Source organism: Periplaneta americana, chromosome 7 (genome assembly GCF_040183065.1).
Source record: "Periplaneta americana isolate PAMFEO1 chromosome 7, P.americana_PAMFEO1_priV1, whole genome shotgun sequence".
Taxonomy (NCBI): domain Eukaryota; kingdom Metazoa; phylum Arthropoda; class Insecta; order Blattodea; family Blattidae; genus Periplaneta; species Periplaneta americana.
In genome coordinates this window covers 122,037,004-122,061,907 of record NC_091123.1, presented here as the reverse complement: position 1 = coordinate 122,061,907, position 24,904 = coordinate 122,037,004, and the positions used below count along the sequence as shown (strand labels likewise).

Below are 24,904 nucleotides of genomic sequence, written 5' to 3'. Positions count from 1 at the left end.
GTTAGTTTTGAATCCACTTTTCCTCAAAAACTAACATAGAAGTGTTTGGATATTGTTGCCAGATGTCCTGGATTTTCCAGGATTGTTCTGGATTTTAATGGTACGTCCTGTGTCCGGAATTGAGTTATATTTGTCCCAGAATGTCAAAAAATAGGAAAAATACAGTTTTTTGCTCATTTCTATTAAATTATTTTAAAAATTCCTTATTAATTTTTTCAAAACCCTGTCCAGCCTATGTTCAATGTTGTCGTCAACACTGCCTGCCACCTCCTATTGGGTTGTATTGAAATAAAAATGATAATGCTATAGTATGTGTTAGGTATTATACAGTATTTTTATTCTTTTCTCTCTTTTGAAGTTGATTTATTATTAATAGGATTTCAATACTGTATCATGCATTTTTTTTTTTTTGTATAGGCTATGTCAGGCTGTAATATGACATTATTTTTCTAGACTTTATCAGTAATTCAAACTAAATTTCATAATCTAGGAAAAATGTAACAAACTTAAAAGTTTAGGCCGTATATAAATAGATCAAATACATAAAACGAATAAAATTAGTTGTATTGCAAATTTAATTAATTCAAATGTGTAGTCACGGTAGGGTACACAGTATCATCATCACCTGTCCTGGATTCTTGATGAGAGAATCTGGTTAGGAATTAGATTACAATTTGAGGGACAGAAATCTCGTATCTTCATTACAATAATAATAAAAAATTATTAATAATGTTCAACATTTCCAATCGAAAAATAATAAGTTTTCGGAATATTATTTAGCATGCAGTATGGATGAGTGTTAAGACATATCAGTATGATTGTTCGTTACTTGGTGTAATATAGCATAATAAGCATTTGTGTAACAATTTGAATGAAATTGGACTTGTAGTTTCTGAGAAAAGGTACATTGGAGATTGCAAAACGTCGATTTGAGAAAAACAGTGATAAAGATAAATTTTATTATTGATTGTTTTGTAGTCTAATGTGCTTCAAATCACGCCATTTAAAATACAAAAATTATAACTTTGATAAAGTGTATATTATTCTCATTCAGAAAAATCCGGGAAATTTAATGCAACTAATTGGTCCTTTCATTCTTATCCTTCCATTGGTCGCTACATTGTAATGATAAGAATCAGTCACAATATATTATACTGATACATTTCGCTTTGGCCTAAAATAATGGCTGTAGAATTTGTGGTATATATTGACATTTGTGTTTATTATACACTTTAATTTGTTTATTTTCACTTGGTAATAAATATATTTATTAATTTATGTTTTGTTATTTATTTCATGTCTGAAAAATTCACGTCAAAATACATGAACATGAGTAACCATAAAACCTAATAAGGGTTTAGCATTGTGTTTCAACTTTCAATAGAGGTAGACTAGGTCACTGTCCTCATATCTCCATCTCTTTCTGAAGTATTTGTGTAAAGATTTTCCCTATAATACCTGGGTTACAGTTAGACAATAACGATACTATTGTGCTTTTAAGTAAGCATAATCCGAGAGAGAAAATATATTGTCGGAATTTTTAGTATGAGTTTGCATTAACAAAATAATAATTAATATTAACTACAACTGATTAATTTTATGTTGCATCGGTTGCAGTGTATCAAAATGATACATGGACATATTTTAGTGATTGCAATGTTCTTTTTATCATTGATTTTTTATTTCAAAATATCAAGTATAACTGTAAATAAATTGCACAATAAGAGATTCACCACATAACTTTCGTTACTAGTACCAATTTTATTGTAAAATTTGAGGCAAATATTCAGAAATGATATAAAGAATACAAACTACTAGATATAGAATAAACACAAAAGTAAAGTGTAGCCTACTCAGAGAAACCTGAAATATGTCAGTTTTATGCCGTCCATTACATTATCAGTCATCACTCAAGCAATCTTCTTTTTCTTGAAGTCGAGGCTAACTTTCTGTATGGACTGCGGCTGTATGATCGCCACAGATACATCGTTTTCAATTCTTGCAAATGGTCTTAGTTAGCCTTGTCTTTCGAGATGTGTAACACAAGATGCAGCAATGATGCTTTACAGATGGAGTGGAATTTTTTTCTCTCATAGCTGGTCCTGCTTCCTCATCAAGTTACTGTTCACTTCAGGTTCTTCATCAATTCCATTCACCTCAGAACAGAATTACCCATCCTTTCTTCGTTTGGTTCACCTTCCGCATCTCTGTCATCTTCATCTTGAAAATCTTCTTTTAATGCGTGATTTTCATCCTCTACCTTGTCTTAGATTGAATTTGGGACAACTTTTAAATTGCCTGGATCTTCTAAATTATACACTTGCCTCTGGTTCTGGTCCACTGTATGTCGCATCTAATACAAAATGCTTGCAGTCTCACACAGCCTAACAGCTAAAGCAGTTTAGCAACACTGGCTTGTAGTAAGTATGAAGATAGGAAGGTATTGTAACAATAAAGTCACAAGTATGGAAATTTAAAAATTGGCGGTAGAAGAAAGAACACTTGTATCAATATTATACACATGCTACCGATGGAATGTTAAATCTTTCCATAAGCCGAGGATTTGCGACGTTGTTTTCTCGTGAAGTAGAACTTACCTTATGTGTCATCTGCCTCCTTCTGTTTCTAAACAAGTTCACACTTTCCAACAGTGTTCATCAACACATGGTGAAGTCACAGTATAGGTACTCATACAGTAAGGAAACTGTGTGTTAATATGGCTATAACAACATGTTAGCTGAGCATCACTAGCGCTACTGGTGACGAATAACTATAACTACATGTTCACTATAACTATTAACTTAGAAAAACAAATAAACACATCACAAAATATGTACCTGATATTAAATAAAAAGATGCACGTTATTGCATGTCTGACACCTTAAATTTAAATAAATTTAAACAAAGGAACGATATAGAAAGCACAGAATTGTACTTGAGAACTGGCACTAATTTCAAATGCCACTTAACCTGTAATTAAATGTACTGCAAATCCTGTTATTACAAGTTTAATGACGCCAAAATGATTAATTGGAAGGTAATATCACTGATTTTATTAAAAATAAAAAGTGATGCATCAATAGAATAGAAATATCATTATTATACATTAAATTCAGTTCAACAATCATAAAAAAATAGGTAAATACACTTAGCTACTATGCTATTACCGATAATTGACAAAAACTGTAATTCACACTTTTTAACAACCCCTGAAAGCTTTGGAGCTTTAGACAAGCACAAGTTTGGGATTTTTAAAAACTCATAGAAGCCTTATATTTAACACTCCAATTGGGAAATGTAAATATAGTACAGAGTGCATTGATAGGAAAGACCTTGTTTCTGATATTAAGCAAAATAAAATTAGAATATGTAGATGTCCAAGAATACTGTCAGTACCGGTACAGCAGTTCAGTTGTTTTTATAAGTATTGTTTTATACATGCTTTAACATTAATGTCAGTCTGCTGAGTTAGCTCTGTGGTAGCGTGCCTGACACCAGACTAGCTGGCCCACGTTCGATTCCCAGCGGAGTCAGAAATTTTCGTTTAAAATTTCTACCTCGGGATCAGTAGAGGTGGCAGTGCACAACTTCTAATCATTAAAACTGATGAATCCAACTTCCATTTTCTCCACGAAATTCGTCAATCCGACTTAACTGCGAAACCTACCTCCAATTTCTCCAGGAAACTTTCTCCCCTTGATGTTAAGGAAAACTCATGCTGTTGCAGCAAGATGACCACATAGAACGTTTCACACATAACGATCGTGCATTACAGACAGGTGGATTGGTTGTGGCGGACATATTACTTGGCCATCAAGATCTCCTGACCTCACTAGTTTCGACTTACTTCTATGGTGCCATATGTTTATGTTAGTGTACACCACTCCTGTAAATGATGAGTAGGACCTAAGAAACATTTTGTCTGCAATGAACTCGATACATATTACTAGAATCTTTGAGATAGTCTGACAGACAATACTTTGTTGCTCTGCTCACAGTTCAATGGTATTCACTTTGAACATGTCCTCTAATTGTGCCCAGAGTGGGCAGGCTACAGCTCTATCCAGAAGGTTGACGAGCTTTATGTGACACAGTGCTCCCAACTCAAAAGTTCTCCAGTGGGCTAAATATGTGATGCCAACCTAAGTTGTTTGACGGAAAATTTTTGTTTTGTCCTCTTCAACTATCCCTGAAATTTAATGAACGGGCTTTTGGTGGGATACTCTGTATTAAACAGAATGTTTAATGAACCTATTTGTAATATAATATTTCTTCTTACCATAAATAATTTTTGTGACGTGGGCCTGTATACAGTAGTCAACAGTATTTGTTTCTCGGTTATGAGGGCCATACATTTAAACAGATTTTTATTTTTGTTGTTGTTGTATTTCACTCGCTAGATTATATACATAAATAACTTGTCCAGTATTGACATTATTATTACGTATTCGTTGAATTAATTGCTCCTACATTTCTGTCAATTAATATCCGAATGATATTTAGTGGTATCACAATTTATTCTGACAGATTTTGAGTTACACAGATACCAGGATCCAGCTAAAATTTTTGTCATTATCTTGTATAATTCATAACACATGACCATGCCTATTTTATATTCATCCAAGATAAAGTGACACAACACCAAAACATCCTGTTATGTCTTAAAGTTACTATGCTAATACGGTTACCACTGCTACTGCTACTGCTACTGCTACTGTTATAGCTCGCACAAGGAATGATTGCCAAAAATCAGTGATGGTGTTACTGTCTGTTTTGACATGTGTATGTAGGCACGCCAAGGGGAGTGAGAGGTACGGGCCGATGGAAGTACTGTCTCTTACAAGAAGATGAACAAATGAGGACATCACTATGGAAATAAAGAACATAGCAGAGAAAAATTCGAAGCTAATTAAACGCGCAACATATGTTTACGAATGAAATAATGATACCGTGCAATACAAGACACATATTCACATGCAATGGAACAAACTAAAGTCGTAATGTAACTATCACAACGCAAGACTGATTCTATCGAGATCATTTCTCTTCCAACTGTATCTTGAATATCATTGAAGCTATCTCGTGACCTTTCCTATTGCCCGCTCCTCCTTATCGCATTGTTTCATTTGCATACCTTCCGTCGGTATTCCCTGCTTGCGAGACCTATACAATGTTTCTCTCAACAGTAACATGAAAAACTTGAAAGCACTTTACTCGGTTTTAAGACTATTTCTGGACCATTCAATTGCTCTTAAATCATGGGTTTTATAAGTTTCCTATTTCTGTTTCCCAATTAGGGTCTTAACTGTTATACGAATACTCTCTTCACTTCATTTTACTAAGTGTGATATGAATAATACATTAACACAATCCTTATTATGGTGTGAGTCCGATCAAAATTTTCAGTTCTAAGTATTAAACATATAAGGTTATATTACTATTTAATACGAGAAAAATTCGTACCGGCACCGGGAATCGAACCCAGGACCTCTCAGCTCTGCGCGCTGAGCACTTTTTCCAACTGAGCTATGCCAGAACACGATCCACGGCACCAGCCGAACCCCTCTCGTAATAAGGTTATATTCTAGCAGAGTGCTGATTTAATTTTATAACCTTTAGTTTTTAGCATCCTGCCTATCGAATATAATAAATTTATTATCCTCCACTGTTTTCAATTTCATTTTTATAAATTGTTATTGCTTATCAGTGTTACTGCAATAGATGGGGTGAATTCGATCTCACATTATTTTGTGATTTAAATTCGGATACATACAACTGAATGTGTGAAAACTGTCACTAATTTATGTTTAAGAAAGGTATCTAAAGAATATTTTAATATTTATGGTAAAATATAATTATAAGAAGATAATGAATGACACATTATTGATGATGAAATTTCTTAATTTAACTTATTCAATATCATAGCTTCAATATTAAACAATACATTTCCCATGTCGCAAAGTTTGTCACACCATCTTTCGAAGTAATTGCCCTTTTACTTCTGCGAAATCACCAGTGTCAGGATGTACAAAAATGTTACGACACTCTTCCACTTTCTTTCGAAGAAAGCTAATCTCATACAAGTCCTCTCCTATTTTTCTGTTCACTCTACTAATTAAATATCTTATTCTTTTTTTTAAGGATAATTTTACAATAACAAAATAATGTTTCATACCTTAATTTATCAATCATTGTCATGTAGGAAATCCCTTATATTTCTGAAGCCTCTCTAATCCATAATATTCCTGATTTTACAACTTTTATTGCATTACAAAGGTACACTAGGTTGTAATTGCACTTTCTTGTCGGTCCCACCTTCTTTCCATATACCTGCATTATTGAATTTAACATACAACATAACAAACATTAGGTAAAGGAGCATAATTTAGTAACAAAATTAATTCCAATCATAAATTACAGCTTCTTTCTTATCATATATCCCCGTGATAGGAATCACCTTCCAGAACGTCATCACTACATTAGAAGGGTTTATATAAAAACTGCTGTATCTCTCTTATTTTACACTAATCCTTAACAGACTACGAAATTAAATACTGTGTTACTTATCCTATTAACAAAATATGTAGCGGAGTACGTACGGTATAAGCTCTCTATAAGTGTTTTCCAATACAGAAAGATAGCACCTCTCTACAATCCTTCTTGCTACTGAACACAGTGAGTTATGCGTGATTTAAATATCAGTTGTTTCTGGGAAATTATCTTTCTTAGAAACACGAATGTCGGCAATATTTTAAAATTAACACGAACATCTGTGCATCTTTCTTTATTTCATAAAAGCTTCATTCTTCAGTTTCAAATTTCTATACTGGATTCACTCCGTTTTACGGTTTACAGGCAGACGAACATGAATTGCTTCGAGAAGAGAGATGGGGTGACTGATGGAGCAGGTCAGAAATTCGAGGTGGAGATTTTGGCATTTCTTTTCCTTCGAGGTCTCAACATGTGCCAGAACTTCCGCATTGCTTCGAATATGAATCACTGTGGTGTATTTGATGACGTCATATTTCAACATAAACAAGACAATGTGTGGAAGACTAGCTTCCTCCAGCTGAAACACAAGAGGAAATCTGTACAATCGATGGAAATTTTTGCACGGTCAACATCAGCTTTCGACCTCATCAGGTATCTTCAATCTTACCACACCATAAAGCAACAGTTCTCTGCAGCCAACAGTAGACATCCCATTCTTGGTGGCGACTTCGAGCACTGCACTTTCTTGTTGTACACCAACTCAGTGTTTAGGACAAAGCGAGAGCTCCATCATGGACACTTCCTCAAGGATGACATTCATAACTCTGGAGGAAGTAACGGCTATGTCTTCAGCTTTAGTGAAAACAATGAAGAGGACGAATTCGTAATGTCACTCTTGAAGGAATATCAGTATTGCAAGCAATCATTAGATAGTATTCATTGCAGGAATGGAGAAAATGTCATGCTTCAGCCTGCCATATTACAGGAGATAAGTGCACTATTGAATTCTGTTACGAGAGCTGACCTCGTGAGCTTATTAGAGAATCTGAAAAATCATCCTTCGAAACAGACTCTTGAAGAAATTTTAGAGAAATTGGATTATGTGTCTTCATGCAATGCTTTTCTAAATAAGCTGAAAGTTTTGGATGGACAGTCTGACGTTAATGCTTTGGACGATGTAATTAAGAGACAGATACACGAGGCGTGTGGAACAGATTCTGATGAGACAAATAGGATTCACAAAGAACTCATCCAGCACATCGAGACTTGGTGGAGAAATGGTACCGAATTCATTACAGAGGATGCAGAGTTCTGGCGAAATATGATGCAGTCGAGAGTTGATAGAGTAGATCGGCTATCATCATTAAAATTGCAGCAGTTGGACCGCATCAGCGTCAGGTTTCGAGATTCAGAGCGAACTCCATTGGATGAATCTGTTGTAAATGTTGTGGCAGACACCGGATGTACTTTGTTGAGCTGTGCGAAACTTCGCCAAACAATGGAGACTCTTGAGAAAACGAAATATTTGTTAGTTGATGTGTCTGTTATTAAACACCAAATGCAGGAGGTGATCTCTCTTTGGCCTACTCAGTGGTGCGACACTTTGATAGTAGATTGTGGAAAGAATGATGAAGGAGCTTCATTATTATTGGAACTGGGCCACAAATACAAACTGGTGTTGGTGACAAGCAGTGTTATTCCTGACGCGAAATGTGTTCACTTCGATACCTGTGGTTATATGCAAATGAATGAGACAACGCAAAGAGTTCTTCTTGAGAGAAGGATTATATTTCAGGGTTATGAAGTTCTGCTCAAAAACGTGACAGAGAATGATGTGGAACTCTTAAGCACGGTAAATGCTGAAATAGTATTGAATTTACTGGAAGGAGTACATTGTGTAGAAGTAGGAAAGGCTCTGAAAAAGCCTTCATATTATTATATTAAGAGAGGAATAAGGCCTCACCTAGCTACAAGCAGTCCCTTCTCAATTCCTGCTTCACTCTGGTGTCTGCAAGACAGAATAATATTAATATCAGCAGATCCTGGAGTGGGTAAGACTACTTTTATAGAACAAATCTCTCTTCAGAGTAAGGAGACATATCCCACGTTCTGGGTAGTGAGAGTTAAATTGAATGAACATTCTGCTGCACTTAATGAACTGAGTGAGAGTGTTTGTAGCCTTGAACAGGCGTTGGAATTCCTGTGGAAAGTGGCAGGGAAGAAACATAATTCCGACTTTGAGCGGAAAATATTTTGGCATTCCTTTCACAGATCTGGCAAATGTGCCGTCCTATTCGACGCATTTGATGAGATAAATCCAACTTTTACAACAAAAACGTTGAATTTAATTGAAGCAGTAAGTAAATCCAAGGTTGGGAAGCTGTGTGTGGCATTTCGTCCTGTAGTGCAAGAGATGCTGGAATCGTTACTTGATGTTAGTTCATTCATTTTAAACCCTCTATTGAGAACAGAACAGAAAGAACTTCTACAAGCTCATTGGGCACATTGTGCTAACCCTTCGAAAATACGCAAGCTTTTTTCGGAACTGTCAGAGGAGGAGATTAAAGCTATCAGGGACATTGGCATGAGAAGCTTTAATGGTGGAGATAGTCTTGAAAAACTGGAATATTTTTGTGAAAGGATCCTGAGCAGTACATCATCTAAAGTATCTCATGATTTTTGGTCAGTGCCATTGCACATAACTCTCCTCGCTGTAGTCTTTGAATCTAATCTGGTTGTCTCCATGAATGATGTTGGTATGTACATTTCTAATGAATTCGATATTATTGATTTATATCGAAAATTTGTTGAAAAGAAACTTAACATATATTGCAACGAAAAAAAGGAAGAGGAGACGAAGACATCTGCAACTATAGATGATAACGAGATACTGAAGGAACTGTTCATGGAGAATCACAAGTTTTCAGGTGTTGCAGCCTTGGTACCAGCAAACCTCCTGCATGAGCTGCACAATAAGGAATTAGTGTCTAAGATGGCAGCGTTCTTAAAACGAATCGAGGAAGGGAAGGAGAAGAGGGGAGTTGTGGTACAAGTGATAGCAGGAAAGCCGCATTTTGTGCATAGGACTTTAGCAGAATATTTTGCAGCCATCTGGTTTTCGGAAAATTATCATGACAATGGACATGTTCTGGAGGTGGTATATTTTTCTGATACCAATGAGGTTTTCCGAGAAATGTTCGACAGAATACTGAGCGAGAACTGTCCATTAATCCAGCACATTCTGAATCGAAATGCTGAAGGCATTCTTTCTGTTGCTTCAACTGATATAAACAAAGTGGATGCAGGTGGTAGAACTGCTTTACATATCTCCAGTATATATGAAAGTTATTCGTTTGATTCTGTTTCGCCATTGCCTTCGTGTACACTCATGGGCATTTTTCTGTCTTATGATGTCTCTCTTACTGCAGTTGACCAAGTGTTTGGATTCACTCCCATTCAGTATGCGGATCGTGTTGGCAATAATATAGTGCTGGGTGAAATGTTTCAGTCTTATGATTTTAATCTCGATGATATTCACCTTGCAACATCCTGCCAACATGTAAACCCAAGCTGCGGCTGTATCACTGGATATAAAGATTTGGACAGCATGTTGCTAGATGCTGTTTATTATGGCAACTTCGATCTTGTTCTCAGGCTCTTGAATTCTGGAGCTGATGTAAATTCCCAGAATAAGCGTGGAGAAACTCCACTTCAACTGGCTGTTGAAAGTAGAAATTTTGAAATTGTTCGAATTTTGTTGGAGGAATGTGGTGCGGACTTCACAGTTTGTAATAAGTGGGGCGAGAGTGCAATTGATTTGGCCAGAAAGCAGACTATGGATGCGAAAAGAAATAAACTGCCAGCAATCAAAAGATGTTTGTTGTATTATTCTGAAAGGGATTTTGTCTTACTCCCCTATCGTAATTGGTACAGTTTTCAATCATATTACAGTGCTCAATTTGCAACACTAAAATATAGTTCAGATGTTTGTAATTATCCATCTATGCACCGATATTTATTTGTTGAAAGTATGGAGCATAAAATCGATATTTTAATATTGAAATATCTAGAGAATTTTCAGTTATCGATGTTAAAGCCACTGATACTGTAACAGTATAACTTATGCACACATACTTGGATGCAACAATAACATTCATTCATTCATAGTGTTCTGCGTAAGGGCACATCTTTCACTGCTAACCCAGCATTCTCCAACCTTCCCTATTTCCCACCTTCTCAGTTTTTTGTTTGGAAAGGTAAATGCTGTAGCTTCTCATTGCTTTCTGCAGACAATAAATTATTTAGCAGTAACTTACATTATGAAACACCCATAATCTCAGATTTAGGTTCTTGAGTATTTCATTGTGTCCTGGAACTTGACATTTCCAAAGTTTCGGAACTACTTACAGTTTCTATGATCAAGACAGGTGAGGTTATCTAGTCTGTTGGGTTTGTTACGCAGGCTAATCCAGATGACCGAGCCTGCCTGGCATGTTGAGGCCAACAGAGTAGGCAACCCTTCCTGGTGTTACCTTTCCGGCCTGATGATTGGAATTGGAACCTGTAAATAGTTCCGAAACGTTGGAAATGCTAAGTTGCAAGACATGATGGAATACCCAGATACAGTACATAAAAATTCGTATGCACAATCTCGTTTGAAAGTTAAAGTAGATCTAAAATAAAATCATGAATTGATGGAAAGTAATCTATTGCATTCAAGTTTTGAGTATGTCTCCCAAATTGTTAAACAAATACTATCTTTTTTCTATCACGTGTACCCAGTTATCTAAAGTAATTCTAGTGTAACTCCGGGATTTCGAGAAAATGTGTCTTTCGGAATCTTGAGAGTGATAATGTGACTTCAAATAATGTTTCAGGAAGTCCTAAATGTAAAACTGTTTGCTATATTTGAATCCAGTGCACATACATGTCAGATATAGTGTAGGTCTAAATGCCTTCTGTGATACAGCATCCTAATACGAGGAGTGTTCTTAAAGTAAGTTTCATTTTCAATTAAAGCCATCGCATCGCTGCAATCTTTATTTTGCGCATGCGCATTTTCTTCTTCAGTCCTCAGGCAAGCTGTCCATGCAGTTTCAGAGCTTCAGTCCGTGTGTGTGGTTAGTTGTGATCAGTTGAAACAAGGAAAATAGAATAGAAGGTACTGGCCATGTAAAGTTCCCTCCCCCCACTACCCGTGACGTCACCTGCCGTCGAGACTGGGACTTTTAACTCGTCTTTTAGTATGGAAAGCAATGACCGAAGATATTTATGACACTCATAAAAACATCATTTTGACCCCAAACTTTTTTCGTTTATTGTGGGCTCTTTAGAGACTGTGGAACATTGTTACAGTGCTAATTCCTTGAAAATGAAAATAATAAAATAATATAGGATGGCTAAGGAAAATATTACATTATTGTACTCACATTATTTGGTGATTTTCATCATTTTCTTCGCTGTTTTACGGCCAGTTGTAGATGATTTTCTTTTCTGTCCTTGTCGGCGTTTGTTAAGAGCTTTCATTCTTATGAATGACCAAGTCCTGGAGTAGCATTCAATAATGAATGGATCTATACTAGAAAACTTTTCCTTTAGTACAGCGGCAAGTGTTTGTGTTATGTTTTTTTCACTTGTTTAGCATAGCCCCACAGTACTCCTCAAAACATTTTTCAAATTTGTAAACTATATGAAGCCAGTCAACAGAAGGGCGAATAAGATGTTCAATTTTCCGTAACAGTTCTGACAAATTTGAAATGATTATTTCCTTTTGAACGTAATTGTTTATTGCTGAACACATGAAAATATTTCCCCAAGTAAATATATGATTATTACTGGGTCATCCAATTATCGTCTGACCAGAACTGTGGCTGGGACTGTGTCAGCTGATAAGCTACCGCTGCTTGCTTTCTGGGCAATACACATAGTTCAGCAGTTACTTGTTATGCTAGATTGACTGCCTAATAAATTCTAATGAATTTTAAAACTATGTACTCACCCATGTCAAGCAAGGAGATGCTGAAACTGCCTGTCTCCATTTCCCTCCACTTTCTGGCGTGTGCTTAGGATATTACCTATCACCTCTAATGCTGTCATCATGACCATTACAACCACTATGACAACGACCACACCACGACTACTGCTACTGCTCCTGCTACTTCTACTTCTCCTGCCTCTGCTACTACTCCTGTCCCTAATATCCCACTTCTCCTACTCCTACTAGTACTGCTGCTGCTGTTGCTGCTGCTAGTACTGTTGTCATTGTTGCTGCTGCTGCTACTGCCACTATTGGTGCTGTTGTTGCCTCTACTGCTGCTGCTTTCACTGCTGCTGCTGCTGCTGCTGCTCCTGCTGCTACTGCTGCTACTGCTGCTGCTGCTGCTGCTGCTGCTGCTGCTGCTGCTGCTACTACTGCCATTACCCTGCCATGACCACCGTAATTGGCACCAACAACCATTATTAACACTACTACTATTTCTTCTACGAATATTCAGATAGTTCTGCTGTAAACTGTGAAAAAATAGTAACTGAAAATGAATTACATTCTTAAGATTACCATTAGCAAGGTTATGATATTAGCGAAACACACTGTAAACGATATTTATTTTGCCTTTATTAAATTTGTTGTCATCTGCAATCCACTCCAGTCTCGTTCTTCAGATACTGGGTGTCCTAGAAGTCCGTACATTAAATTTAAGGAATGGGAGAATAGACCAAAACAAACCTTTTTTTTTTTTTTTGTCAGACAACTTAGTGTCAGCATTGTGCTCTTAGACTACTCAATAGTATTAGAATTGGGAGTGCTGTTTGTTCAGTTGGTACACTGGTTGGTCCCACTTCCTTCCAACCCTTCTCATTGGCGAGACCAGCTTTCACCTTCTCCACAAAACCCTTTGCCAGCCCGTCTTAATTCCAAAACATAACTCCATCTTATCCATGAAAATTTCTCTCCTTGATGGTAAGGGAATGCATGTGGTTGCACAAGATGACCACATAGAACATTTCACACATAATGACAGTGCATTCCAGGACAGTGTATTTCCAGACAGATGAATTGTTTGTGGTGAAACTGTTACTTGACCACCAAGATCTCCTGACCTTACTAGTCTCGACTCCTTTCGATAATGCTATATGGGTATGTTAGTGTACACCACTCCTGTAAATGATGAGGAGAACCTAAGAAACATTATTTTTGCCGCAGTGGACTAGAATCTTTGAGATATTCTGACAGGCAATGCTTTGTTACTCTGTTCACAGTTCAATGGTGCTCACTTTGAACATGTCCTCTAATTGTGCACAGAGTGGGCAGACTACAGCTGTATCCAGGAGGTTGATGAGCTTTATGTGACACAGTCCTCCCAATTCAAATGCTGTTCAGTGGGCTAAGTACCGTACATGATGCCAATCCTAAGTTGTTTGATGGAAAATTTTAGTTTTATCCTCTTCTACAATTCTTGAAATTTAATGTAAGGACTTTCGGGACACTCTATATTAAACGGAATGTTTGAACCTATTTGTAACTATAATAATTCTTTTTACCACAAGTAATATTTGTAACATGAGCCTATACACTGTAGTCCACAGTATTTGTTTCTCTGTTCCTTGTTACGATATTGTATTTCACTCATTTAAATTAAATACACCAATAACTTGTCCAGTATTGAAATTATTATTATTATTATTATTATTATTATTATTATTATTATTATTATTATGTGTTATCCGTTGAATTAATTGTTCCTACATTTCTGTCAATTCGTATCTGAAGGAAACAGAGTTTAGTGGTATCACATTTTAGTCTGACAGATTTTGAGTTACACAGATACTAGATTTTAGCTAAACTGTTTGTCATTATCTTGTATAATTCATAATACATGAATATGCCTATTTCAAAATACCTAGCATCATATTAAATAAGCCTATTTTGTGTTCATCCAAGATAAAGTGACGCAATACCAAAACATACTGTTATGTCTTAAAGTTACTATGCTAATATGGTTACTACTGCTACTGCTACTGCTACTGCTACTGCTACTGCTACTGCTACTGCTACTGCTACAAGTTTTTTCTCAACTGTAACATGAAAAACTTGAAAGCACTTAACTTTGTTTTAAGACTATTTCTGGACCGTTCAATTGCTTTTCAATAATGGGTTTCATAAGTATCCTATTTCTGTTCTCCAGTTAGGGTTCCAACTGTTGTACGAATGTTACCCTCTTCTTTTCATTTTACTAAGTGTGCTATGAGTAGCCTAATACATTAACACAATCCGTATCATGGTGTGAATCTGATCAAAATTTTCATTTTCTAAGTATTAATCATATAAGGTTATATTCTATCAAAGTGCCGATTTAATTTTATAACTTTCAGTTTTTTAGCATCCTGCCTACCGAATATAATAAATTATCCTCCACTGTTTTTAATTTCATTTTTATAAATTGTTATTGCTTATCAGTGCCACCTCAATAGATGGGTGAACATTATTTTGTGATTTAAAATCTCATACATAAAACTGCATGCTTAAAAACGGTCACTAATTGATGTTTTAAAAAAGTATCTAAAGAATATTTCAATATTTATGGTAAAATATAATTATAAGAAGATAATAAATGACACATTATTGATGTTGAAATTTCTTAATTTAACTTATTCAATATCGTAGTCTTCAATATTTTACAACATATTTCCCCTCTTGCAAAATTTTATCGCTAGAAGATAAATGAATGACACATTATTGATGATGAAATTTCTTAATTTAACATATTCAATATCGTAGCCTTCAATATTAAATAACACATTTCCCATGTTGCAAAGTTAGTCGCACCATCTTTCGAACCAATTGCCCTTCTTTTACTTTTGCGAAATCTGCAGTATAGGATATACTTTCTCTTCCACTTTCTTTCGAAGAAAGCTCATCTCATACGAATTCTCTCCAATTTTTCTATCCACTCCGCTAATTAAATATATTGTCCTTTTTTTTTTAAGGGAAATTTTGCAATAGTGAAATAATTTTTCATAGCTTAATTTATCAATCATTGTCGTCTCGGGAACCCCTTATTCTTCTGAAACCTCTCTAATGCTTAATTTTCTTGATTTTGCAGCTTTTATTGCATTTACAAAGGTACACTGGATTGTAATTGTACTTTCCTGTTGGTCCTACTTTCCTGGCATATTCATATACCTGCTGAATTTAACATAAAACACAGCGAAAATTAGGTAAGGAAGCATAACTTAAATTAATTCCAATCATAAATTACCAACTTTTTACTTATCATAATCCCCGTGATAGAAGTCACCTTCCAAAACATCATCACTACATTAAAAAGGGCTTAAATAAATACTAACAATTGTATCTATAATATTTTACACTAATCCTTAACAGACTATGCAATTAAATATTGTGTTACTTTATTAACAAAATATGTAGTGGACTACATACAGTATAAGATTTCCACAAGATTTTCCAATACGGAAACATAGCACCTCTCTACAATCCTTCTTGCCACTGAACACAGTGAGTTATGCATGATTTAAATACCAATTGTTGCTGGGATATTATCTTTGTTAGAAACACGAGTGTCAGCAATATTTTAAAATTAACGGGAACATCTGTACATCTTTCTTTATTTAATAACAACTGAATTGATGGTTTCAAATTTCTATATCGGATTCACACCGTTTTACGGTTTACAGGCAGATGAACATGAATTGCTTTGAGAAGAGAGATGGGGCGACTGATGGAGCAGGTCAGAAGTTCGAGGTGAAGATTTTAGCATTTCTTTTCCTTCGAGGCCTCAACAAGTGTCAGAACTTCCGCATTGCCTCGAATATGAATCACTGTGGTGTATTTGATGACGTCATATTTCAACATAGGCAAAATAATGTGTGGGAAACTAGCTTTCTGCAGCTGAAACACAAGAAGAAATCTGTACAATCGATGGAAATTTTTACAGGGTCAAAATCAGCCTTCGACCTCATCAAGTACCTTCAATCTTACCACACCATAAAGCAACATTTCTCTGCAGCCAACAGAAAAAATCCTGTGTTTGGTGGTGACTTCGAGCACTGCACTTTCTTGTTATACACTAATTCAGTCTTTAAGACAAAGCGAGCGCTACATCACGGATGCTTCCTCAAGGATGACATTCATAACTCTGGAGGAAGTAACGGCTATGTCTTCAGCTTTAGTGAGAACAACGAAGAGGATGAGTTAGTAACGTCACTCTTAAATGAATATGAGTATTGCAAGCAATCATTAGATAGTATTCATTGCAGGAATGGAGAAAATTTCATGCTTCAGTCTGCCATAATACAGGAGATAAGTGCACTATTGAATTCTGTTACGAGAAATGACCTCGTGAGCTTATTAGAGAATCTGAAAAATCATCCTTCGAAACAGACTCTTGAAGAAATTTTAGAGAAATTGGATTACGTATCTTCACGCAATGCTTTTCTAAATAAGCTGAAAGTTTTGGATGGACAGGCTGACGTTAATGCTTTGGACGATGTAATTAAGAATCAGATACATGAGGCATGTGGAACAGATTCTGATGAGACAAATAGGATTCACAAAGAACTGATTCAACACATCGAGACTTGGTGGCGACAAGGTACCGAATTCATTACAGAGGATGCAGAATTCTGGCGAAGTATGATGCAGTCGAGAGTTGATAGAGTGGCTCGGCTATCATCATTAAAATTGCAGCAGTTGGACTGCATCAACGTCAGATTTCGAGATTCAGAGCTAACTCCATTGGATGAATCTGTTGTAAATGTTGTGGCAGACACCAGATGTACTTTGTTGAGCTGTGCGAAACTTCGCCAAACAATGGAGACTCTTGAGAAAACGAAATATTTGTTAGTTGATGTGTCTGTTATTAAACATCAAATGCAGGAGGTGATCTCTCTTTGGCCTACTCGGTGGTGTGACACTTTGATAGTAGATTGTGGAAAGAGTGATGAAGGAGCTTCATTATTACTGGAACTGGGCCACAAATACAAACTGGTGTTGGTGACGAGCAGTGTTATTCCTGGTGCGGAATGTGTGCACTTCGATACCTGTGGATATATGCAAATGGATGAGGCAACACAAAGAGTTCTTCTTGACAAAAGTTTAATGTTTCAGGGTTATGAAGTTCTGCTCAAAAACGTGACAGAGAATGACGTAGAACTCTTAAGTGCGGTAAATGCTGAAATGATATTGGATTTACTGGAAGGAGTACATCGTGTAGAAGTTGGAAAGTCTCTGATAAAGTCTTCATATTATTATATTAAGAGAGGAATAAGACCTTACCTTGCTACAAGCGGTCCCTTCCTGATACCTACTTCAATATGGTGCTTGCAAGACAGAATAATATTAATATCGGCAGATCCTGGAGTGGGTAAGACCACTTTTATAGAAAAAATATCTCTTCAGAGTAAGGAGACATATCCCACGTTCTGGGTAGTGAGAGTAAAATTGAATGAACATTCTGTTGCGCTTAATGAGCTCAGTGAGAGTGTTTGTAGTCTTGAACAGGCATTGGAATTCTTGTGGGAAGTGGCAGTGAAGCACCATGGCTCCGACTTAGAGAGGAAAATGTTTTGGCAAGCCTTTCACACTTCTGGAAAATGTGCCATACTATTCGACGCCTTTGATGAGATAAACCCAACTTACACATCAAAAACGTTGAATTTAATTGAAGCAATAAGTAAATCCAAGGTTGGGAAGCTGTGTGTGGCATTCCGCCCTGTAGTGCAGGAGATGCTGGAATCGTTACTTGATGTTGGTTCATTCATTTTAAAGCCTCTATCGAGAACAGAACAGAAAGAACTTCTACAAGCTCATTGGGCACATTGTGCTAACCCTTCGAATGTATGCAAGCTTATGACGGAACTTCCAGAGGAGGAGATTAAAGCTATCAGGGACATTGGCATGAGTAACTTTAAGGGTAGGAACAGTCTTGAAAATCTGGGATATTTTTGTGAAAGGATCCTGAGCAGTACATCATCTAAACTATCTAACGACTTTTGGTCAGTGCCATTGCACATAAATCTCCTCGCTGTAGTTTTTGAATCCAATCTGGTTGTGTCCTTGAATGATGTTGGTATGTATGTTGCTAATGAATTCGATATTATTGATTTATATCGAAAATTTGTTGAAAAGAAAATTAACATATATTGTAACGAAAAAAAGGAAGAGGAAACAACATCTGCAACTATAGATGATAACGAGATACTGAAAGAACTGTTCATGGAGAATCACAAGTTTTCAGGAGTTGCAGCCTTGGTACCAGCAAACCTCCTGCATGAGCTGCACAATAAGGAATTAGTGTCTAAGATGGAGGCGTTCTTAAAACGAATCGAGGAAGGGAAGGAGAAGAGAGGAGTTGTGGTACAAGTGATAGCAGGAAAGCCGCATTTTGTGCATAGGACTTTAGCAGAATATTTTGCAGCCATCTGGTTTTCTGAAAATTATCATGACAATAGGCAGGTTCTGGAGGTGGTATATTTTTCTGATAGTAATATGATTTTCCGAGAAATGTTTGACAGAATACTGGGCGAGAACTGTCCATTAGTCCAACATATTCTGACTCGAAATGCTGATGGCATTTTTTCTGTTGTTTCAACTGATATAAATAAAGTGGATGCAGGTGGTAGAACTGCTTTACATATCTCTAGCCTTTATGAAAGTTATTCATTTGTTTCTGTTTCGCCATTGCCTTCATGTACGCTCACAGAAATTTTCTTGTCTTATGATGCATCTCTTACTTTAGTGGACCAAGTGTTTGGATTCACTCCAGTTCAGTATGCAGATCGTGTTAGCAATGATATAGTGCTGGGTGAAATGTTTCGGTCTTATGATTTTAATCTCGATGATATTCACCTAGCAACATCCTGCCAACATGTAAACCCAAGCTGCGGCTGTATCACTGGATATAAAGATTTGGACAGCATGTTGCTAGATGCTGTTTATTATGGCAACTTCGATCTTGTTCTCAGGCTCTTGAATTCTGGAGCTGATGTAAATTCCCAGAATAAGCGTGGAGAAACTCCACTTCAACTGGCTGTTGAAAGTAGAAATTTTGAAATTGTTCGAATATTGTTGGAGGAATGTGGTGCGGACTTCAAAGTTTGTAATAAGTGGGGCGAGAGTGCAATTGATTTGGCCAGAAAGCGGGTTATGGATGCAAAAAGAAATAAATTGCCACCAATCCAAAGATGTTTGATGTACTATTCTGAAAAAGATATTGCTTTACTCCCTTATCGCAATTGGTACAATTTTCAATCATATTACAGTCCTCAATTTACAAAACTAAAATATAGTTCAAATGTTCATAATTATCAGTCTATGCACCGGCATTTATTTGTAGAAAGCATGGAGTATAAAATAGATATTTCAGTACTGAAATATCTCGAAAATTTTCAGTTAGTGATGTTACAGCCACTACTGCTGTAACAGTGTAATTTATGCACACATACTTGGAAGCAACAATAACATTCATTCATCCATCGTGTTCTGCCCAAGGGCATGTCTTTGATTGCAAATCCAGCATTCTCCAATTTTTCCTATTTTCTGCCTTCCCAGCTTTACTTGGGAAAGATAAATGCGGTAGCTTTCCATTGCTTTCTGCAAAAAATATGATATTTAGCAGTAAATTACATTATGATATTTCACTGTGTCCTGCAACTTTACATTTTCAACGTTTCGGAACTACTTACAGATTCTGTCATCAGGGCAGAAAAGTAAGACCAGGTGAGGTTGCCTGTTGGGCTTGTTACGCCAGGCTAATATGGATGACTGAACCTGCCTGGCATACTGAATCCAACAGATTAGGCAACCTCTCCTGGTCTTACCTTTCTGCCCTGAAGATTGGAACCTATAAGTAGTTCAGAAACATTGGAAATTTAATATTTTAGGAGAAAAATTCGCTCCGGCGCACAGTGTGCAATTTTCCTAATCTAGCTGGACAAAATTCATTTTTCGACTTATTGATTTCACTGTTTATTTTTATGAATTTATGTTCCTAACTGTACAAGGCATCTTGTGAAGACAATGCGCGATCTTTCTCCCGGATATTTATTTGTTTTACAGCAGTGTAAACATTGCTATCTGCAGAGGGTTGAATCCACACTCCTCCGTCGCAATAGAGAGCGCTTTGTTCAAAGTCAAATTAAGTGCTAGTAAATTGTGTTATCGTGTCTTCTTTGACATGGAATTTGTAAATTCAGGTATGTGCTTCAATACAATGTGTAATTTAGCTAAATTACTAAATTAGAACATCCGATACGGCCTTTATTTCATTTGAAGAATATTTATATAATTTTTTCCATAAAGTCTGGATTTAACATGAGTTACAAAATACTAGCCGTTAGTTGCTGCAAAAATAATTGCATGTTTATATTCCGACATCATTTCATGTGTGAAATATTGTTTGGTTGGTTGCGTATAGCTGCGAACCTAGCCGGTATTAATTATTATTTTCAGTGGCATGGCGGACTATATGCTGCCGGCAGCTTTTTGAAGGTTGGTGTCGGAGTAGTGCTGAATCAATGACTAACAAGATTTTAAATAATATTATAGCTCCATTAGGACTGAAAGACATTCCCGTGATATTGAAAATAAAATTAAGAACGCCATCAGCCATTTTTCATCTAAAATTCTGACCCGCTGGTTAAAGTACCATAGAAGTAAGAAAAGATTAAAAAAATATAATGCTGACTGGCTAAATAATAACTTCAATTTACCTAAACAAATTTGCAATTTTTTTGCTTTTATGCCTGTGGATGCGACATCTTAGCCGAGTAGGGGTCATCCAAGAAAACTATTCAGTGAAAGCAGCAGTAAGAGCAAAAAAAGTAAACTAAAGTTCAAAATTTAATAGCAGACCTTAGTCCGGAGGAAATTTCTTTCGCTGCAGAATCAACTTTAAGAGCAGCGGGAAAGCCATATGCAGCAGACATTGTAAAAGAATTTTATTGTCAGAAGCATCTCCACAAAGAGCAACCATAATCAGCAATATCTTACCTTTAGACTGTAAAAGCTGCTATAAATTTCGCAATATTGTACATATTTAATCAAATTACTTCATAAATGAGCAAAGAATAACTGATTTTACTCCATCTTACGTTCGATTACCTTCAACTTTCAAACATTATGAATATGCCATGAATTCCTAATTGTTTATTGAAAGTAAATTTTCAAGGATAAGGGACATGTTTATATTAATTTTAATTATATTCATACTTATTAATTTACCCCTATAAAGAGGTAGTTTTTTCTTATTTAAACATAATCAGAGTGTGTCCACAATTCAAATATAGTACATTTAAGTTCACGTTTAATTAAATTGTGTTAGATAGAAAAAAATTAATTTTGTCTAAATTCGCCAACTATAAAGGGGTAGTTCTCCTTACATAAACGTAATCAGAGTTTGTAATCATATCAAATACATTACCTTTAAGTTCTGTATAAAGTTTCATGAAATTATGTTAGAAAGAAAAGAAGTCATTAATTTCTTCTAAATTCACCCCCTACGAAAGGGTAGTTTCCTCACAGAAACGTAATCAGAGTTCGTAATCTTATCAAATACGTTACCTTTAAGTTCTTTATAAAGTTTCATGGAATTCTGTTACTTAGAAGAGAAGTTATTAATTTTGTCCAGCTAGATTAAGGAAATTGCACACTGTGCGGTGCCGTCAACATATATATGCCTGACTTGGAGTCAGGCCACAAAGGGAAAGGAAGGTTCGGTCCGGTACTGTGGATTGAATTCGGCGTACCTCAGTTGTCAGAGCGCTTGGTATGTAGAACCAAGGACCCGGGTTGATCCCCTGCACCAGAGCGAATTTTTCTCCTAAAAATATTAAGTGTCAATATTATAGATAAATTCTGTAGGACAAATTAATAATATCTATAACATTGGAAATGCTAAGTTTCAAGACACGGTGGAATACCTAAATACTTAAAACCTTCTATCCATAATTTCATTTGAAAGTTAAAGTAGACATAAGATCCACTTTAGCTCTGAATGTCTCAAATCAGGAATTGATAGAAAGTGTTCTGTAGTGTTCAAGTTTTGAATATGTCTGTCAGATTGTTAAATAACATCGTTTTCTCTATCATGTGTACACAATTATTAAGTAATTCTAGTGAAACTCCACGATTTCGAGAAAATACAGTATATCTTTCGGAATCTTGAAAGTGACAATGTCACTTGAAATAATGCTTCCGGAAGTCCTAAATCTAAAAACATTTGCCATATTGATATTCAATGAACATACTGGCCAAATATGGTGTAAATGCCTTCTGTGATACAGCATCCTACCATATTGTGACAGTATTGTTTTACATATACACACATATAGAGATATAGATCAATAATCTTGCATAGCGATAAGGTTTTAAATAAGCTTATCTTAAATATAACTTGTACGATCTTGAGACAGAACAATTTTACATGGTGAAAAAAAAAATTGTTTATAATGTGTGCATTAAAATAAGATAATATGTTCTGTTACCACAGGAATGCAACTGAAAAATCAGAATGATGAGAGAAATTCATTGCATCACAGTACATGTGTTTTGGTTTTAGTGACGTTCAGTTTTCCATAATAATTCTGCTAAATTTGAAATGACTATTTCCTCTTGAACATAATTGTTTATTGCTGAACACATGAGAATATTTCCCCAAGTAAATATATGATTATTACTATGGCTTCTTGCTGGCTGGGCAATACACGAATCCGTAGTTCAGCGGTTAGGCCTACTTGTTATGCTAGAGTGACTGCCTAATAAATTGTAATGCACTTTAAAAGTTACATGCTCACCTATGTCAAGCAAGGAGGTACTGGAACTGCCTGCCTCTATTTTTCTCAACTTTCTGGCATCTGCTTAGAATATTACCAATCACCTTTCTAGCTCTCTTTGAGAAAATGAATTGATATCTTGGTAGATGTTATTCTTCAGTTTGCCTAAAGTGTGTGCATTCGTGTTTTACGCTTTCCATTTCTCGAAATTTATTAACTAATTTATGAATTGTATCACGACTTGAAACTTGATCACTGGAAATTTCTCTTTAAATAATCTGACAGTATGAGTGGATTCTGTAGAGATACACGAATTCACACGTCATGTGGAATAATTAGACATATTTGCTATTTATTCTTATCAGACTTTACACGTGTAGTTGCTTGCACTGTTCAAACAAACCTGTGTTGCGTGAGAGATCAAAACCAGTTAACTCTGCCCATTCAGTTCCCCATCCGACCAGAGGAGTTGCCTTATCAGCTGAGGCAGTTTCCGCTGCAGCTCTGGTGAGAAGATAATGGATGACCCGGTATATTGCTGTTTGGGCAGACTGTGTGGAAAGCTGTACGCAAAACATGTTAAAGTGTATAATTAATATAAATTATATGAAATCATCTCAAACTATTTGTTAAATTTTTCATTGTAATATATATATATATATATATATATATATATATATATAACAGAATTATCTGTAGTTTTCGTGAATGCCAGTACCTTTTTGCAATCAGGAATATAGTTATAAAATGAGTCTCATATATAGGCCTACCTGTATTTGTAAATGTGTTTACTCTTCAAAGTGAATTTTCAACAGTTCATAATATGAAACATGCTTAGATTTTTTTAAGTGTGAGCTTTTATATTTCATGAACGTTCGTAATGAAATAACTGTTCCTTGGAATGTATATTGTGTGTAATTTTCATATTTCGTTTTTTATTTGTGAGAAAAGATAACAAAAATATCTCTTTTATGTAAGTAACATTACTACTCAACTTTGTTAATTTGTATGCACAACTACTAAAACATTTCAATGTGCTAAACTTTGTATGATTTGGAGACTTGTGAAGACTAAAAAGTCCTGTAGATATTGTTGTAAATGTATTACTGTATTTTTGTATAATAAAGCTGGGTACGTACATCAGAGGTAATTGCTTCTTTCCATGAAACTTTCATGCCAAATTATTTGATGAGCTATGAGAATTTATATCCATTTGTAGCAATGAAACTAGTAAATATAGGAAATAAAAGCTAAATTCGTAGATGTCTCCATTAATTTCTCTTTCTACATGACAATATTTATATTGAATTTTGTGCTTCATGCTTAATATTTGAAACAGTTGTGTCATGAACAAAACTAAATTTAAGGTACCGGTACTTTTTTTTTATATACAGCTGCCTTGTTTTTTCAAGTTCAATTGCTTGTAGCTAATTACCAGGGTGGGAATATTAATGACCTGTCATAAATGAGGAGTTCGGAAGTAAAACACGGTAAGTGATGCTTTAGTTATTAGGCAGGTAAAATGCATGTAACAGTCGTATAGTTACCGAGTTGGCTCATGTGTATCGCATGGACTCGCATTCGGGAGGTCCGTGGTTTGATTCCCGGACCGACCAACCTTAGT

The 24,904-nt window shown here is 35.8% G+C and overlaps 1 protein-coding gene across 8 annotated transcripts in view; it reads left to right on the top strand.

The window, feature by feature from the left end:
* LOC138703418 (uncharacterized) overlaps positions 1-24,904 on the top strand; it is a 70,570-nt gene that overhangs the window by 8,803 nt on the left and 36,863 nt on the right. For 2 of the 8 annotated variants that reach the window (XM_069831259.1, XM_069831260.1), the window contains one exon: positions 16,186-24,425. The exons of 3 other annotated variants lie outside the window; for them this stretch is intronic. In XM_069831259.1, coding sequence (XP_069687360.1) covers positions 16,190-19,930 — 3,741 coding nt within the window. In that variant the 5' untranslated portion in view covers positions 16,186-16,189 and the 3' untranslated portion in view covers positions 19,931-24,425. Of the gene's footprint in view, positions 1-6,855; positions 11,278-15,593; positions 15,709-16,185; positions 24,426-24,904 lie in introns of those variants that run through there. 3 more of the 8 variants (XM_069831262.1, XM_069831263.1, XM_069831261.1) reach the window with 2 other exon arrangements.